We start from the raw sequence: 18,396 nt of genomic DNA, 5'->3' as shown, positions 1-18,396 counted from the left end.
GATGGCACATCTTGGAGCTAGTGACCCACCCGTTGGAAGTCTAAAACGAGACTAGTATCCACAACACACCTTGAGACAACTAATTGTCTCAGAATGGTATTCCTAAATGAGATAAGACTTACCGCTCATGATCAGCTAACCAAGATGCCTTTCCCAGAAAGAAACCCTTTAGCAGCCACCTGAGTTGCTCTCACTGATCTGTACTGCATCTCTTTTTTTCCAACTCTAGGGAACTTATTGGTGGCTTTGTGGTAGGAGTCATAACACCATTCTGTTTTTGAACTCTGTTCTGTATTTAAACTCCCCATCTTCTTAGTCTACTCACCAGAAATTAAGTAGTATCCTAACAGGACCAGGACCATCTACATTATTAGAGGGGCCCAGAGCAAAAGGAAAATAAAGGGCCTCTTGTTCAAAAGTATGAAAAATTTCAAGATGGCAACCACAGGGCTTTAAATCAAACACAGAGTTCTGTGTGACTGCGCAGGTCTCACGTCCATGAAGCCCACCATGGACAGAGCTAATATGGAACCCTACAGGGAGACTGAATGACAGATTCCATCCCCAAAACAACCAACCATAACTAAGTGCACAGGTGAGTAGTATTCAGGCAGTCTCACTAACCTGAAAACAGTACAGATGCTCTGTTTGCTTTTAATAACTTTTGACAAAACTAATTAATTATAAGATAAATCACCTCCAGAGTTCATAGACCAAAAGTGATTATGAATAAATAATATTGTAATGACAATAAAATTTGGGACCTGTAGCCACCATATGAATAAAACCAGGCCAGCCTGCTAGGCCAGGAGAGACATGTGGCACAATGATCCCATCTAACTGTAAGCCAACTGCCAAATATGTGAGTAAGTACTTCCCAGGCCATCCAGTCTCCAGCTGAGCCACCAGCTAACCAGGGACACATGAGTGAGCCCAGTGGAGATCAACCAAGCATGGCCCAGATCAACAGAACAGCCCAAATGAACAACAATGAATTACTGCTGTTTTAAGTCACTAAGGTTTGGGGTAGTTTGCTCTAATAGTAAAATCCTTAAATGATACAGGTAGTATGTTAGCTCAGCAGGAGAAAAATGGATTATGTAATAAGCAGGGGCTGAGACAAGTCGCTCAGGAGATTAGATTCCCACTAAATTGCATAATATATTCCAGATGGATTTTAAAAGTATATATAAAGAATGATAGCATAAAAAATGCTAGAATAAATTACATGTTGATATCCATATACTCTTGGAATGGGAAAGGCTTTCCTAGGCAGAGAAACTGAAAGGAAAAAGATGGATAGGTTTTACTATATAAGTACTTTTTAAACTTCACATGTCAAGAAAACATGATAAGTAAAGATAAAAAGCAAAGGAAAAATTGGTAAAACTTTTCTGAGACATGAAGAGAGATTACATTTCTTATATATGTATTTTTATGTATGACAAAAGTATGATAAAAGATTACCACTCCTAATATGCACAAAATAACAAGAAAAAGCTGAACTACCAGACAGAACAGAAAACATACAAACATAAATCACTATAAAACAAATATAGATGGCTAATTAACATTTTAAAAATATTAAATGTCACTACTAAGCAAAGAAAGATAAAACAACAATTACATTTTCTTTTCAGTTCAAAATTGTAAAGATCAAAACAATAATACATAGAAAGCAGACATTTTCATATACTGCTTGAGAAACTATAATTCAGTACAACATTTCTGCAAAGCAGTATTTATGTGTAAGTACACACACATACATATACATGTGTGTGTTCACGTGCATGCGTGTGTGTGTGTAAAATCTTTTGTTGTTGTTTTTCTTCTAAGGATACATCCAGATGAAACAAACAGGGATTCAGGAAGGACAGCCACTTGACCTCATGATCCTGATGTGCCTTCCCTTTTGGTATCCTCTCTGGAACCAAACAACACACAAAGGAGTGTGGGGATGTCCCTGCGGATCCAGGCTCTTCCTCATTCTTGGCTGAGGTCTAGATTTGAGGTTGCCAGATAGCAGAGTTTCAGAAACTCTGTATGTATTATTATATGTCCAATGTATTGTTATGACCTCTTCTGTCTGAAGAATGAATAGTGCCATTTTGAGATAACATGACTTTATTAGTCAAAAAAAATTAAGTCTTCCCAGAGTTGTAGTTAACATTTGTTGAGAGTTCATTCTGTACCATGCACTAGTCTAAGGAATTTATGTGTTTATAGATTTCAGTCCTCAAAACAACCCCATGAAAAAGGAAGCATTCTACAGGTGGGAAAACTAATGCTTAGGATGGGTTTTGTTTTCTGTTTGTCTAAGTAACTTGCCCAAGGTCACAGAGCCAAGACTAGAACAAAAGCAAGCTAACTCTAAACAGGACAAACTGAAAGTGTCCTAGTACAGTTCTTAACCACTGTACTAGGACACATCAGATATGCCACTTTAAACCCTAGAGCCCTTATTAACATGTATTTAAAGGAAACAATGCTGGATGTCTTACTGCAACCTTAGAAGCAGTGGCTTTCTCTAATAGGTTCTTGTGGACCAGAATCAAAAGTACCTAAACCCCAAGTCATTCAAAGATGAGAGGCCTCCTTCATGGGCTCACTATGTAAGCTAGTGGTACCTGCAGTTTCTCTTAACACCAAGGGCACAGATCGTATACTGCTTGCCCTGGCTTTACCTACTTGTGTACCTGATAAACTGACAATTTACATGAATGCGTATACTATGCAAACTGCTTCACATTACAGCCAAGTTAGCAATACTTTGTATATGAATAACCTTGGTCTTCACTTTCAGTTTGTCCTAAGAACTCTATTAGGATCTACAGCAGTTCTTAGAACACCTAATGCCCATAAGACCCCAAACTTCCTCCAGTTGTACATTTCTTTTTTTTTTTTTAAAGATTTTATTTATTTATTTGACAGACAGAGATCACAAGCAGATGGAGAGGCAGGCAGAGAGAGAGAGGAGGAAGCAGGCTCCCCGCTGAGCAGAGAGCCCGATGCGGGACTCGATCCCAGGACCCCGAGATCATGACCCGAGCCGAAGGCAGCGGCTCAACCCACCGAGCCACCCAGGCGCCCCCAGTTGTACATTTCTATATCCTACTAGCTTCTCCAAAGACATGAAAGAAATTGCCTCCCAAGAGGAAGAATTCAACAATTATGTAAGTAAGAAATTTAAAGAAATTAAAAGAATTAAACTTGGGACGCCTGGGTGGCTCAGTTGGTTGAGCAGCTGCCTTCGGCTCAGGTCGTGATCCCTGCGTCCTGGGATCGAGTCCCACATCGGGCTCCTTGCTCCACAGGGAGCCTGCTTCTCCCTCTGACTCTGCCTGCCGCTCTGTCTGCCTGTGCTCACTCTCGCTCGCTCTCTGACAAATAAGTAAAATCTTAAAAAAAAAAAAAAAAAACCTTAAAAAAAAAGAATTAAACTTTTCATGCTTCTGGACATATATTAATATTGGGAAAAAAAACACCAATTCTTGGGTCACTCAGAACAACCTTAACAATGTTCTACCTGCACAGAGGTATTTGAACAGATATTACTTCAAATTTACTTTGGCATACACATACTCATGAAAAAAGAACAGAAAAGATTTTCTTAGTCAAGAATCTGTAAGAATCTGCAGCTATAAAACTTTCCTAGCTATGACAGTTTACCTGAGTCCTCCAACTATTTAGGAAAACAGAAGAGAGTTTCCTTTAGTGGCTTTTGGGGATTTAAAATAAACTTTCCCAATAATTCATGAGCCTGGACTCAAAGAATTATCTACCAATCTATTCTTTGTAGTGTTGCCCTTATAAAAAACATAGTGTCGATAAATTATATTAGTGGCAATAAAGAATTCATTCATAGAGCAAATGTTTATTAAGCAATTATAATGTGGCAAGAAGTATCATCCTAAGAATATAGCCGTACAAGTACATAAGGAAAAAACAAAAAAGTTCCTGTCTTCAGAGTTTACACACTAGTTTTAGAGTGTAAAACTAGTTTTACACTAGTTTCTGCTTCTATTTTCACATTAAGCCAATTATTACTGTTCATTAAATGTTAACAATATAACATTCTCCAGATAAATGCAATAAAATGTAAATCTTTCACTAGACAGCTCAGAGTCTTTCTCTTCTGTTCCTGATTGAACTAAAGTGGCACTAATATTCACAGAAGGACTAATAAAAAAATTTTTTTTTAAATGAAATGCTCCCTACACATGAGAAAACAAAGATTTTACACAGGTAACAGATCCAATTTAAAACTGCTATATTAGGAAAACACTTTAAAAATCTATTGACAGTCATGCCATGGAAAGTAAGATCACACTTAAGCATGGCTCATTATTTCATGCGTTTGGCTGATCTGCCAATTAAATCATGCCTCCTACCAAGGTAAAATATAAAGATAAGAAAAATTTATACTAGGTACAGAAAGAAAGTGATAATGAAGTATGTCATATGCCTGTTTGGTCACAGTAGAGCCATCTAAAAGTGATTTTTCTCACTGTTAGACTCAACACTGAAACTACTATTAAGATCTATTCTTTAATAAACCGTAGTTTGTCCATATTACAGAATATCTATATCCTACATAACACACAAAGAGGTAGATCTATACATAGTTATAGCAAGAGCTTCAGTACGTACTGATAGAAGAAAAAGAAAAAAGTATACCAATACATATAGTATAATACTACTTATGGATTATTTTAGCCTCACAAACAATACTTAACTTTTAAATGCAAAGGAAAAAAAAAGGTCTGGAAAGATACAAAAACATAAAGGTATTACATTTTTGAGGAGATGGTCAAGGGCCATGATAGGGAATTTAGCACTGTATATAATTATATCATTTTCTTTGGGAATTATATTCATGTATTAACTATGCCATTAAAAAATTAACTAAAGAGGGGCACTTGGGTGGCTCAGTGGGTTAAAGCCTCTGCCTTCAGCTCAGGTCATGATCCCAGGGTCCTGGAATCTAGCCCCACAAGGGGGGGGGGGTCTCTGCTCAGTGGGGAGCCTGCTTCCCCCCCTTCTTTCTGCACCAAATAAATAAATAATATCTTTTTAAAAAATTAACTAAATAGAGTTAAAATAGAAAATAATATCTAACTATAATTTGGGTATATAATAAAAGTGAATAGTAAATTACATTAAAAGTAAGTCAAATTCCTTATAGTATTTGTATCTTTCAAAAGCTTATTCATTCTCCTTTAATCGAAAATTTAATCTAACTTAAAAATATGGATTCAAGCTAAAACCCATGGTTTTGATCATCTTTTCTGTAATATTACAAATCATGTAAAAACCCAACATTGAGGCTAAGCAAAAATTAAAAAAGCCCAAGAAACAAAAACAAAAGAAAAACCCCCAACACTTCAAACATATAAAAGACAAAAGAAGTCTTGCTATACAGAAAATATGGAAAGCATTACATCAAACATCCCTATCAAATTACTTTAAACACCCCTCTGCCTTTGTGTCCACAAAAAATATACAGTATCATTAAAGGCAAGAGTCAGTGAATCTTTAGCCCCAAGCACAGCAGATAAGTCCTAAGAATGAAATAGATTAAGTCAGCAAAGGGACATGAAGGAAGAAGAGAAGAAGAAGAAAAGAAAGAAAGTGAAAAACAAACCAAAACAAAAAGTGTACTTAAGAGAGGAAAGAAGTGTGGAAGAGAAAGAGTGTCATTAACGCCCACCAATTTGAGAGGCATAATTGCTCCAGCACAAAAGAAACTGGCCATCTAGATTTGCAAAACAATTTACCAAGCATTTTCACATATATTAGCAAATAGAGTCTTTGTAACAACATAGTATCTATCCCATTTTATGGAAAGAAACTGAAGCTCTGAAAAGTGTCAGGGAACTGCCAAAAGCTACTAATAAATGAGAGAACTGAGGTCTTTGGACTCCAAGCCCTGTGTTCTAATACCCTACTGTGTCTACAGACTGTCCCTCAGATTGCTTCTAATTTTCACATAGCCATGAATATTTCAAAAATCAACTGTATCATCAATACATTTATTGAGATCCACATGGTTAGCTATTCTTCTTTCCTCTAGAGAAGATAACTGAAAAAAATATTTTGATTTGTCCATTCAAAATCAACATACTACAGCAGAGGAGGGCAGTGGGCTTAAGAGGTGGCAATATAAGGCTACATGAGCGAGTTTTGTGGTTTTGGAGCTTTCAGTATCTTTAGTGGTGGGTACATGAACCTACACATATGCTAAAATTGTATAGAACTTAAAATACACAAACCCACAAACTAGCATAAGCAAAATTATGAAATACTGAATAAAATCCATGAATTTTATCAATGACAATATCCTGGCTGTGACATACTGTAGGCTTGCAAAATGTTAGTACTAGAGAAAAATGGGTAAAGGATACATGACAACTAACTATATTTTTTGTTATAACTGCAAGTGAATATATAACTATCCCAATAAAAATTTCAATTAATACTCATACCACAACACTGATTCTAAACAGATTAATGATATTATATAGAAGCATAAGAAGACATGTAGTCATTCAAAGCTGATTTCATTATAGTGGAACTCCAGAGGTTTTTACCCATAAAATTTTAAATTTTAAAAATTAAATTATTATTATTTAAATTTTTTAAAACTTTAAGCCAAAGATGATAATTTTGAACAGCATTTTGTGACATAATACTCAAAGAATGAGAGTCAGATCACCCTAGCGATGCAAAGGGTAAACATTGATGAAAAGAAGAATCAGCCAGTTGCTCAGCAGGACAACTGGGAAATCATGGTGATAAGTATAAGATGCACCAAGAATTATTTAGTAATAACACTAAGCATAATAGCTACCAACTATCAAGCACATACTATGTACCTGGATTGTGCTGGCTGGCCTCTTCACATAAATGATGAAAAATCCTCACAGTAACTCTGGGTAAAATGTGGAAACTGATGGATCTTATGTAATTTACTCAAGATTAATCATTAGAAAGTTGCAAAGCTGGACATTTGAACCCAGGTTTTTCTGACTCTAAACCTTATGTGCCATTCCCTATTCGACAGTACATAGGAAAGAAATACTTAACCTGGGTATTCCAGTACATGACTCTAGGGCAAGGGATAAAAAAATTATATCCAGTAGCGGAAAACTATCATTGATACCATATTTACCTGCTTGTAAGTTCCATCTAGCAAGGTGTCCAGATGTTGGAGGGGGGCAGGTGTTTTATCTTTGAATCTTGTCAATAGTCGACGCTGAATGGCCCGAAATTGTACGGCTCTTTCAGATAAGAGTTCTTCTAATTTTTCACCATTTATCCGCAACTACAATAAAGAATTTCCTAAATTCAGATTAAATGTGCACAACAAAACAGTCTTTACAGCAAAATCACTTGGAGGAATAAAATTTAGACACAATAAAATTACTAGAAAAGTTAGAATTCTTAAATAATCTTGGCATGAGAGAGACCCTCATAACTCAAAAGCCAAAAGCCAGACACATACACGCTCACACCCCTGATAAATTTGTAATTAAAAAAACAAAAAAGTAATTCTATACAGTTAAAAAAAAAAAATATATATATATATATATATCATAAGTAAAGTGACAAGACAGCAAACTGCAAAAAATAGTAGCAATAACACAGAGACAAAAAGTCAAGCCCATAATATCTAGAAAGCACCTAAGAATCAAAAAGAAAAGGGCCAAAGTACAATACAAATCAGTAAGAAAAGAGTATCAATCAATAGAAAAAGGGACAAAATTCATAGAAAAGGTAGTACAAATAAATAGCTCTCAAACAATATAGCCTTTGATCTAGCAAGCCCATTTCTAGCAATTTATCCTATAAGTATGCTTACGAAAAGTAATGTACATACAAGAATATTCATTATAGAATTGTTTTGTTGTTTATAGTAAGATATTATTAATAATCAAAATACCCATCAATAGGGGAACAGCTTAAATAATAAGACTACTTTGCAGAACTACTAAGTACTAATATACAATGTTATCCAAAGATGCATTGAATGAAACAAAGCAAAAAAACAAAAACAAAATACAGAATAGTATGTATAATGTGCTACCATTCATTTACTTTTTAAAAAGAAATCTGGGGCACTTGGGTGGCTCAGTGGATCAAAGCCTCTGCCTTCGGTTCAGGTCATGATCCCAAGGTCCTGGGACCGATCCCCACATTCGGCTCTCTGCTCAGCGATGAGCCTGCTTCCCCCTCTCTCACTTTGCCTGTCTCTCTGCCTACTTGAGATCTCTCTCTCTGTCACATAAATAAAATCTTAAAAAAAAAAAAAATTGACTCTTTTTGGAGTCAAGATGGCGGAGAAGTAGCAGACTAAGATGACATCAAGTAGCAGGAGATCAGCTAGCTGGCTTATCAAACCATTGCGAACACCTAAAAATCCAATGGGAGATCAAAGAGAAGAAGAGCAACAATTCTAGAAACAGAAAATCGATCACTTCTGAAAGGTAGGGCCAGTGGAAAAGTGAATCCAAAGCGACAGGAAGATAGTCCACGGGGCTGGAGGGAACAGCTCCCGGCAAGCGGCAGAACAATGGAGCACAAAATCAGGACTATTTAAAAGTCTGCTCCACTGAGGGACATCGTTCCAGAGGCTAAACTGGGGTGAAGGCCACGGAGGTCAGCATAGCCCCAGGTTCCACAGGATCACAGAAGGACCAGGGGTGTCTGAGTGTCAAAGAGCTCGCAGGTATTAAATGGGGAAGCCGACTACAGAGACAAAGCCGAGGAGTGAGGTCTCAACCCAGGGTTACCTTGAACCCATCACAGGCTGGATGAGCTGGGAGCGCGGCCAGAGGCCAGGGAGATGGGAGTGATTGAGTGATTTTCTTTAAGGGCGCACTGAGGAGTGGAGCACTGAGCTCTCTACTTCTCTGGGCTGGAGACTGGGAGACCGCCATTATTATTCCCATCCTCCAGAACTCTACAGAAAGCCTTCAGAGAACAAAAGCTCCCAAAAGCAAACCCGAGTGGATTACTTAGCCTGACCCCTGATAGGGGCGGGGCAATTCCACCTCGGGCAAAGACACTTGAGAATCACTACAACAGGCTCCTCCCCCAGAAGATCAACAAGAAACCCAGCCAAGACCAAGTTCACTTACCAAGGAGAACAGCGGAATTCCAGAGGAGGAGAAAGCAAAGCAAGGAATCCATGGCTTTCTCCCCATGATTCTTTAGTCTTGCAGTTAATATGTTTTTTTCTTCTGCTAAATTTTTTTGAACTTTTATCCTTTCCTCTTTTAACGTTTTTTTGAAGTAGTTTATCTTAACAATACCTTTCAAAAAAAAATCTTTTTTGAACCTTCATTATTATAGTCATATTTTATCCTCCATTATATATAACTATATTTTTTGTATACATATAGGGTTTTTTCTTCTAAATAATTTGGGGTTCAACTTCTCCTAATAGATCAACATAAACCCTAAATCTAGTTCCGGGCTAGTCTCCAGCCTGAGCAAATTCTCTCCACTTTCTTTTTCTTTATTCTCCCAACCAACTTACTTAATCAACTCATTTTTTAGAAATTAAAAAAATTTTTTTTTTCTCATCTTAATAGGCTTATTCCATCCCTTCATTGTGTCTACCCTTGTATGTGTTTTTCATCCTTTAAAATTTTGGGAGGTAGATTCTTGTAAGAGACGAAAATACTGCCAAAATTAAGTAAGTAACCCTGTTCTAGTCACCAGTCTAATATATGTGTGTGTGTGTGTGTGTGTGTGTGTGTATACACATATATATTTTTTTCTTTTTTGATATTTTTTCTTTATTTGTTTTCTTTTTTTAACTTGGGAGAAGGGCGTGGGATTATGGACATTGGGGAGGGTATGTGCTTTGATTAATGCTGTGAAGTGTGTAAACCTGGTGATTCACAGACCTGTACCCTGGGGATAAAAATATATGTTTATAAAAAATAAAAAATTTTAAAAAAAAAGAATAAAAAAATAAAATAAAATTCTAATTTAAAAAAAAGAGAGAGAGAAATGTAATCTTGCCATTTGCGACGACGATGACGTGGATGGAACTAGAGGGTATTATGTTAAGTGAAATAAGTCAATCGGAGAAAGACAACTATCATATGATCTCCCTGATATGAGGAAGTGGAGATGCAATGGGGGGAGGGGAGGTTTATGGGTTAGGAAAAGAATAAATGAAACAAGATGGGATCGGGAGGGAGACAAACCATAAAAGACTCAATCTTACAAATAGGCTGAGGGTTGCTGGGGAGAGGGGGGTAGGGAAAGGGTGGTGGGGTTATGGACATTGGGGAGGGTATGTGATATGGTGAATGCTGTGAAATATGTAAACTTGGCGATTCACAGACCTGTACCCCAGAGATAAAAATGTATGTTTATTAAAAAATCAAAAAATTAATTTTAAAATACTCTTATTACTATAACCCTTCTCATAACCTTTGAATTTAATATTATTAAAATAAAAGAAGCTAGTGAGAGTCATAGAGCAGAAGGAACATTCCATGAAATCAGATTATATAAACTGCTAATTCAACTTTATGAAACAATCATCAACTAGTCTTGAAATAAACAGCATTTTCAAAATGTTCAGAAATCAGGTGGACCTGGATGGCTTGGTCGGTTAAGCATCCAACTCTTGATTGCAGCTCAGGTCATGATGTCAGGGTCCTGAAATTCAGCCCTAGGTCTGTCTCTGGCTAACAGTGGAACCTGCTTAAAATTCTCTTTCTTCGTCTCCCTCTGCCCCTCACTCTCCGCAACCCTCGACCCCCACCGCCCCCACTCAACCGCACCCTCTCCCCCTCTCAAAAAATAAATAAATAAATAAAAAGTTCAGAAATTAAACATATTACAATTTACATTTCTTATATCAAACAAAACTTCCTTTTCAGTGTATGCATTCTCCAGACACATGACTACCAAAAAAAAAAAATGAATTAAAAAAAAATAAACCCCGAGGGAGGAGTCAAGATGGCGGAGAAGTAGCAGGCTGTGACTACTTCAGCTAGCCGGAGATCAGCTAGATAGCTTATCTAAAGATTGCAAACACCTGAAAATCCATCGGCAGATTGAAGAGAAGAAGAACAGCAATTCTGGAAACAGAAAAACAACCACTTTCTGAAAGGTAGGACCGGCGGAGAAGTGAATCCAAAGCGACGGGAAGATAGACCCCGGGGGGAGGGGCCGGCTCCCGGCAAGCTGCGGAGCAACAGCGCACAAAATCAGGACTTTTAAAAGTCTGTTCCGCTGAGGGACATCGCTCCAGAGGCTAAACCGGGGGGAAGCCCACGTGGGGTCAGCGTGGCCTCAAGTCCCGCAGGGTCAAAGAAGGATCGGGGGTGTCTGAGTGTCGCAGAGCTTGCAGGTATTGGAACGGGAAAGCCAGCTACAGAGACAGAGCCGACAGTAAGATCGCAGCTCGGTGTTACCTTGAACCGGTCGCAGGCTCGGTGAGCTCGGAGCGCGGCCCGAGGTCAGGCAGACGGGAGTAACTGGGCGCTGTTCTCTGAGGGCGCACTGAGGAGTGAGGCCCTGGGCTCTCGGCTCTTCCGGGCCGGAGACCAGGAGGCCGCCATTTGTATTCCCGTCCTCCAGAACTCTACGGAAAGCGCTCAGGGAACAAAAGCTCCTGAAAGCAAACCCAAGCGGATTACTCACCCTGGCCCCTGGGTAAGGGCGGTGCAATTTCGACTGGGGCAAAGACACTTGAGAATCACTACAACAGGCACCTCCCCGAGAAGATCAACAAGAAATCCAGCTGAGACCAAGTTCACCTACCAAGGAGTGCGGTTTCAATACCAAGGAGAGCAGCACAATTCCAGAGGAGGAAAAAGCAAAGCACAGAACTCATGGCTTTTTCCGCTGTGATTTTTTTTTAGTCTTGCAGTTAATTTAATTTTTTTCTTTTTCATTTTTTGTTTTTTTTCCTCGCCTTCTGGTTAAATTTTTTTTTTAACTTTTACCTTTTTCTTTTTTAACGTTTTTAAACTAGTTTATCTAATATATATATTTTTTCTTTTTTATATATTTCTTATTTGTTTTCTTTTTTTTAGTTCTTTTCTTTTCTTTTTTCTTTTTTTTTTCTTTCTTCCTTTTTGAACCTCTTTTTATCCCCTTTCTCCCCCCTCACGATTTGGGATCTCTTCTAATTTGGTTAAAGCATATTTTCCTGGGGTTGTTGCCACCCTTTTAGTATTTTACTGGCTCCTTCATATACTCTTATCGGGACAAAATGACAAGACGGAAAAATTCAACACAAAAAAAAGAACAAGAGGCAGTACCGAAGGCTAGGGACCTAATCAATACAGACATTGGTAATATGTCAGATCTAGAGTTCAGAATGACAATTCTCAAGGTTCTAGCCGGGCTCGAAAAAGGCATGGAAGATATTAGAGAAACCCTCTCGAGAGATATAAAAGCCCTTTCTGGAGAAATAAAAGAACTAAAATCTAACCAAGTTGAAATCAAAAAAGCTATTAATGAGGTGCAATAAAAAATGGAGGCTCTCACTGCTAGGATAAATGAGGCAGAAGAAAGAATTAGTGATATAGAAGACCAAATGACAGAGAATAAAGAAGCTGAGCAAAAGAGGGACAAACAGCTACTGGACCACGAGGAGAGAATTCGAGAGATAAGTGACACCATAAGACAAAACAACATTAGAATAATTGGGATTCCAGAAGAAGAAGAAAGAGAGGGGGGAGCAGAAGGTATACTGGAGGGAATTATTGGGGAGAATTTCCCCAGTATGGCAAAGGGAATGAGCATCAAAATTCAGGAGGTTCAGAGAACGCCCCTCAAAATCAATAAGAATAGGCCCACACCCCGTCACCTAATAGTAAAATTTACAAGTCTCGGTGACAAAGAGAAAATCCTGAAAGCAGCCCGGGAAAAGAAGTCTGTAACATACAATGGTAAAAATATTAGATTGGCAGCTGACTTATCCACAGAGACCTGGCAGGCCAGAAAGAGCTGGCATGATATTTTCAGAGCACTAAACGAGAAAAACATGCAGCCAAGAATACTATACCCAGCTAGGCTATCATTGAAAATAGAAGGAGAGATTAAAAGCTTCCAGGACAAACAAAAACTGAAAGAATTTGCAAACACCAAAAACCAGCTCTACAGGAAATATTGAAAGGGGTCCTCTAAGCAAAGAGAGAGCCTACAAGTGGTAGATCAGAAAGGAACAGAGACCATATACAGTAATAGTCACCTTCCAGGCAATACAATGGCACTAAATTCATATCTCTCAATAGTTACCCTGAATGTTAATGGGCTAAATGCCCCTGTCAAAAGACACAGGGTATCAGAATGGATAAAAAAACAAAACCCATCTATATGTTGCCTCCAAGAAACTCATTTTAAGCCCGAAGACACCTCCAGATTTAAAGTGAGGGGGTGGAAAAGAATTTACCATGCTAATGGACATCAGAAGAAAGCAGGAGTGGCAATCCTTATATCAGATCAATTAGATTTTAAGCCAAAGACTATAATAAGAGATGAGGAAGGACACTATATCATACTCAAAAGGTCTGTCCAACAAGAAGATCTAACAATTTTAAATATCTATGCCCCCAACGTGGGAGCAGCCAACTATATAAACCAATTAATAACAAAATCAAAGAAACACATCGACAATAATAAAATAATACTAGGGGACTTTAACACTCCCCTCACTGAAATGGACAGATCATCCAAGCAAAAGATCAGCAAGGAAATAAAGGCCTTAAAGGACACACTGGACCAGATGGACATCACAGATATATTCAGAACATTTCATCCCAAAGCAACAGAATACACATTCTTCTCTAGTGCACATGGAACATTCTCCAGAATAGATCACATCCTCGGTCCTAAATCAGGACTCAGCCGGTATCAAAAGATTGGGATCATTCCCTGCATATTTTCAGACCACAATGCTCTAAAGCTAGAACTCAACCACAAAAGGAAGTTTGGAAAGAACCCAAATACATGGAGACTAAACGGCATCCTTCTAAAGAATGAATGGGTCAACCGGGAAATTAAAGAATTGAAAAAAATCATGGAAACAAATGATAATGAAAATACAACGGTTCAAAATCTGTGGGACACAACAAAGGCAGTCCTGAGAGGAAAATATATAGCGGTACAAGCCTTTCTCAAGAAACAAGAAAGGTCTCAGGTACACAACCTAACCCTACACCTAAAAGAGCTGGAGAAAGAACAAGAAAGAAACCCTAAGCCCAGCAAGAGAAGAGAAATTATAAAGATCAGAGCAGAAATCAATGAAATAGAAACCAAAAAAACAATAGAACAAATCAACGAAACTAGGAGCTGGTTCTTTGAAAGAATTAATAAAATTGATAAACCCCTGGCCCGACTCATCAAAAAGAAAAGAGAAAGGACCCAAATAAATAAAATCATGAATGAAAGAGGAGAGATCACAACTAACACCAAAGAAATACAAACTATTATAAGAACATACTATGAGCAACTCTACGCCAATAAATTTGACAAACTGGAAGAAATGGATGCATCCCTAGAAACATATAAACTACCACAATTGAACCAGGAAGAAATAGAAAGCCTGAACAGACCCATAACCAGTAAGGAGATTGAAACAGTCATTAAAAATCTCCAAACAAAAGCCCAAGGCCAGACGGCTTCCCGGGGGAATTCTACCAAACATTTAAAGAAGAACTAATTCCTATTCTCCTGAAACTGTTCCAAAAAATAGAAATGGAAGGAAAACTTCCAAACTCATTTTATGAGGCCAGCATCACCTTGATCCCCAAACCAGACAAGGATCCCATCAAAAAAGAGAGCTATAGATCAATATCCTTCATGAACACAGATGCGAAAATACTCAACAAAATACTGGCCAATAGAATTCAACAGTACATTAAAAGGATTATTCACCACGACCAAGTGGGATTTATTCCAGGGCTGCAAGGTTGGTTCAACATCCACCAATCAGTCAATGTGATACAACACATCAATAAAAGAAAGAACAAGAACCATATAATACTCTCAATAGATGCTGAAAAAGCATTTGACAAAGTACAGCATCCCTTCCTGATCAAAACTCTTCAAAGTGTAGGGATAGAGGGCACATACCTCAATATCATCAAAGCCATCTATGAAAAACCCACCGCAAATATCATTCTCAATGGAGAAAAACTGAAAGCTTTTCTGCTTAGGTCAGGAACACGGCAGGGATGTCCATTATCACCACTGCTATTCAACATAGTACTAGAGGTCCTAGCCTCAGCAATCAGACAACAAAAGGAAATTAAAGGCATCCAAATCGGCAAAGAAGAAGTCAAATTATCACTCTTCACAGATGATATGATACTATATGTGGAAAACCCAAAAGACTCCACTCCAAAACTGCTAGAACCTGTACAGGAATTCAGTAAAGTGTCAGGATATAAAATCAATGCACAGAAATCAGTTGCATTTCTCTGCACCAACAGCAAGACAGAAGAAAGGGAAATTAAGGAGTCAATCCCATTTACAATTGCACCCAAAACCATAAGATACCTAGGAATAAACCTAACCAAAGAGGCACAGAATCTATACTCAGAAAACTATAAAGTCCTCATGAAAGAAATTGAGGAAGACACAAAGAAATGGAAAAATGTTCCATGCTCCTGGATTGGAAGAATACATATTGTGAAAATGTCTATGCTACCTAAAGCAATCTACACATTTAATGCAATTCCTATCAAAGTACCACCCATCTTTTTCTAAGAAATGGAACAAATAATTCTAAAATTTATATGGAACCAGAAAAGACCTCAAATAGCCAAAGGGATATTGAAAAAGAAAGCCAACATTGATGGCATCACAATTCCGGACTTCAAGCTCTATTACAAAGCTGTCATCATCAAGGCAGCATGGTACTGGCACAAAAACAGACACATAGATCAATGGAACAGAATAGAGAGCCCAGAAATAGACCCTCAACTCTACAGTCAACTAATCTTTGACAAAGCAGGAAAGAATGTCCAATGGAAAAAAGAGAGCCTCTTCAATAAATGGTGCTGGGAAAATTGGACAGCCACATGCAGAAAAATGAAACTGGACCATTTCCTTACACCACACACAAAAATAGACTCAAAATGGATGAAGGACCTCAATGTGAGAAAGGAATCCTTCAAAATCCTTGAGGAGAACACAGGGAGCAACCTCTTCTACCTCAGCCGCAGCAACATCTTCCTAGGAACAACGCCAAAGGCAAGGGAAGCAAGGGCAAAAATGAACTATTGGGATTTCATCAAGATCAAAAGCTTTTGCACAGCAAAGGAAACAGTTAACAAAATCAAAAGACAACTGACAGAATGGGAGAAGATATTTGCAAACGACATATCAGATAAAGGACTAGTGTCCAGAATCTATAAAGAACTTAGCAAACTCAACACCCAAAGAACAAATAATCCAATCAAGAAATGGGCAGAGGACAGGAACAGACATTTCTGCAAAGAAGACATCCAGATGGCCAACAGACACATGAAAAAGTGCTCCATATCATTCGGCATCAGGGAAATACAAATCAAAACCACAATGAGATATCACCTCACACCAGTCAGAATGGCTAAAATCAACAAGTCAGGAAATGACAGATGCTGGCGAGGATGCGGAGAAAGGGGAACCCTCCTACACTGTTGGTGGGAATGCAAGCTGGTGCAGCCACTCTGGAAAACAGCATGGAGGTTCCTCAAAATGTTGAAAATAGAACTGCCCTATGACACAGCAATTGCACTACTGGGTATTTACCCTAAAGATACAAACGTAGTGATCCAAAGGGGCACGTGCACCCGAATGTTTATAGCAGCAATGTCCACAATAGCCAAACTATGGAAAGAACCTAGATGTCCATCAACAGATGAATGGATCAAGAAGATGTGGTATATATACACAATGGAATACTATGCAGCCATCAAAAGAAATGAAATCTTGCCATTTGCGACAACATGGATGGAGCTAGAGCGTATCATGCTTAGCGAAGTAAGTCAAGCAGAGAAAGACAACTATCATATGATCTCCCTGATATGAGGAAGTGGTGATGCAACATGGAGGCTTAAGTGGGTAGGAGAAGAATCAATGAAACAAGATGGGATTGGGAGGGAGACAAACCATAAGTGACTCTTAATCTCACAAAACAAACAGAGGGTTGCTGGGGGGAGGGAGTTTGGGAGACGGGCGTGGGATTATGGACATTGGGGAGGGTATATGCTTTGGTGAGTGCTGTGAAGTGTGTAAACCTGGTGATTCACAGACCTGTACCCCTGGGGATAAAAATATATGTTTATAAAAAATTAAAAATTAAAAAAAAATTAAAAAAATAAACCCCAAAACTTAGAATTTTATTACTGTCTTTTAACCCCAATTTCATAAGCACTAAGTAACTAACTAAATCAAAGAATATTCTCTTGAAGGGCGGGGGGTTTTCATTACCAAAAGTTAAATGATATTTTTAAATAACTAAATTTTTTAAAAAGAATATTAGCCTGATTATCATAATACACTTTTAATAATATAATTTTTAGCTATAATGTTTTATTTAATAAATTCATGAAACACACAAAAATCAAGAAGACAGTTTTAATACTGACACATCAGCCAGGTTACTGCACTGAATGTGTAATCAACCATCAGTGATTGAAATGTTTCCATGTCTCAGAATTTCAACATTTAACAAGTATTGCTCCAAGGGCCAAGCATTGCTCTAGATATAACAATGAATAAAACAGACAAAAATTCCTACCTTCATGGAGCTAACACTAAGGGACACTAGAATTCCAAAAGCTATCTTAATTCAAAAGATTAAAATCACATATTTTTTTAGAAAGCAGAAAGTGGGGCCAGAGAGAAAGGAAATATATAATGCTTTTTTAAACTGTGTAACAAAAGGAAGTGCCTATAGTTCATCATGTTCCCTAAACCCCTCCCAGAAAGAAAATGCCCCTGATATGGAAACTCCAGAGATTTACTAGCCAGCAAATAAGGGGTTGGGGGTACTGTATGTTAAACTTATAGTCCATCAGAATCTAATATTTTGTGTTTTAAATATTACAGATACATAATTAGTATAGCCTTTTTGTAGTCTTCTCCATAAACCACTAGATCCCAGTTTTGCACAGTGACACAGGAATTTTTAAAAATATATCCTAAAGGACTGCAAAGGTTCTTAATCCTTCAAATACCTAAATATATTCCCCAAATGTAAATTTTGGTGCCATGATTTGGCCACAAGCATACTGTCCTATAAAATACTATTAGTACAGATGAAAGATAACCCAAGTAAGCTCAATTAATTTGATAACAACATGTTGTGACTGTATGCACTGAAATTTTCCCTTTATGTTCATACTCTACCAAAAGAAGTCTTTATAGGTT

General features: G+C 37.8%; 1 protein-coding gene across 3 annotated transcripts in view; it reads right to left on the bottom strand.

Moving 5' to 3' along the window:
• BBS9 (Bardet-Biedl syndrome 9) overlaps positions 1–18,396 on the bottom strand; it is a 464,985-nt gene that overhangs the window by 211,544 nt on the left and 235,045 nt on the right. For all 3 annotated transcript variants that reach the window (XM_059171518.1, XM_059171519.1, XM_059171516.1), the window contains one exon: positions 7,172–7,324. In XM_059171518.1, the coding sequence (XP_059027501.1) occupies positions 7,172–7,324 (153 nt within the window). The remainder of the gene's footprint in view (positions 1–7,171; positions 7,325–18,396) is intronic.

The sequence above is a fragment of the Mustela lutreola genome, chromosome 4 (assembly GCF_030435805.1).
Source record: "Mustela lutreola isolate mMusLut2 chromosome 4, mMusLut2.pri, whole genome shotgun sequence".
In the NCBI taxonomy this organism is placed as follows: domain Eukaryota; kingdom Metazoa; phylum Chordata; class Mammalia; order Carnivora; family Mustelidae; genus Mustela; species Mustela lutreola.
The sequence above is the reverse complement of the archived record's forward strand: the minus strand, read 5'-3'. Positions and strand labels throughout refer to the sequence as shown.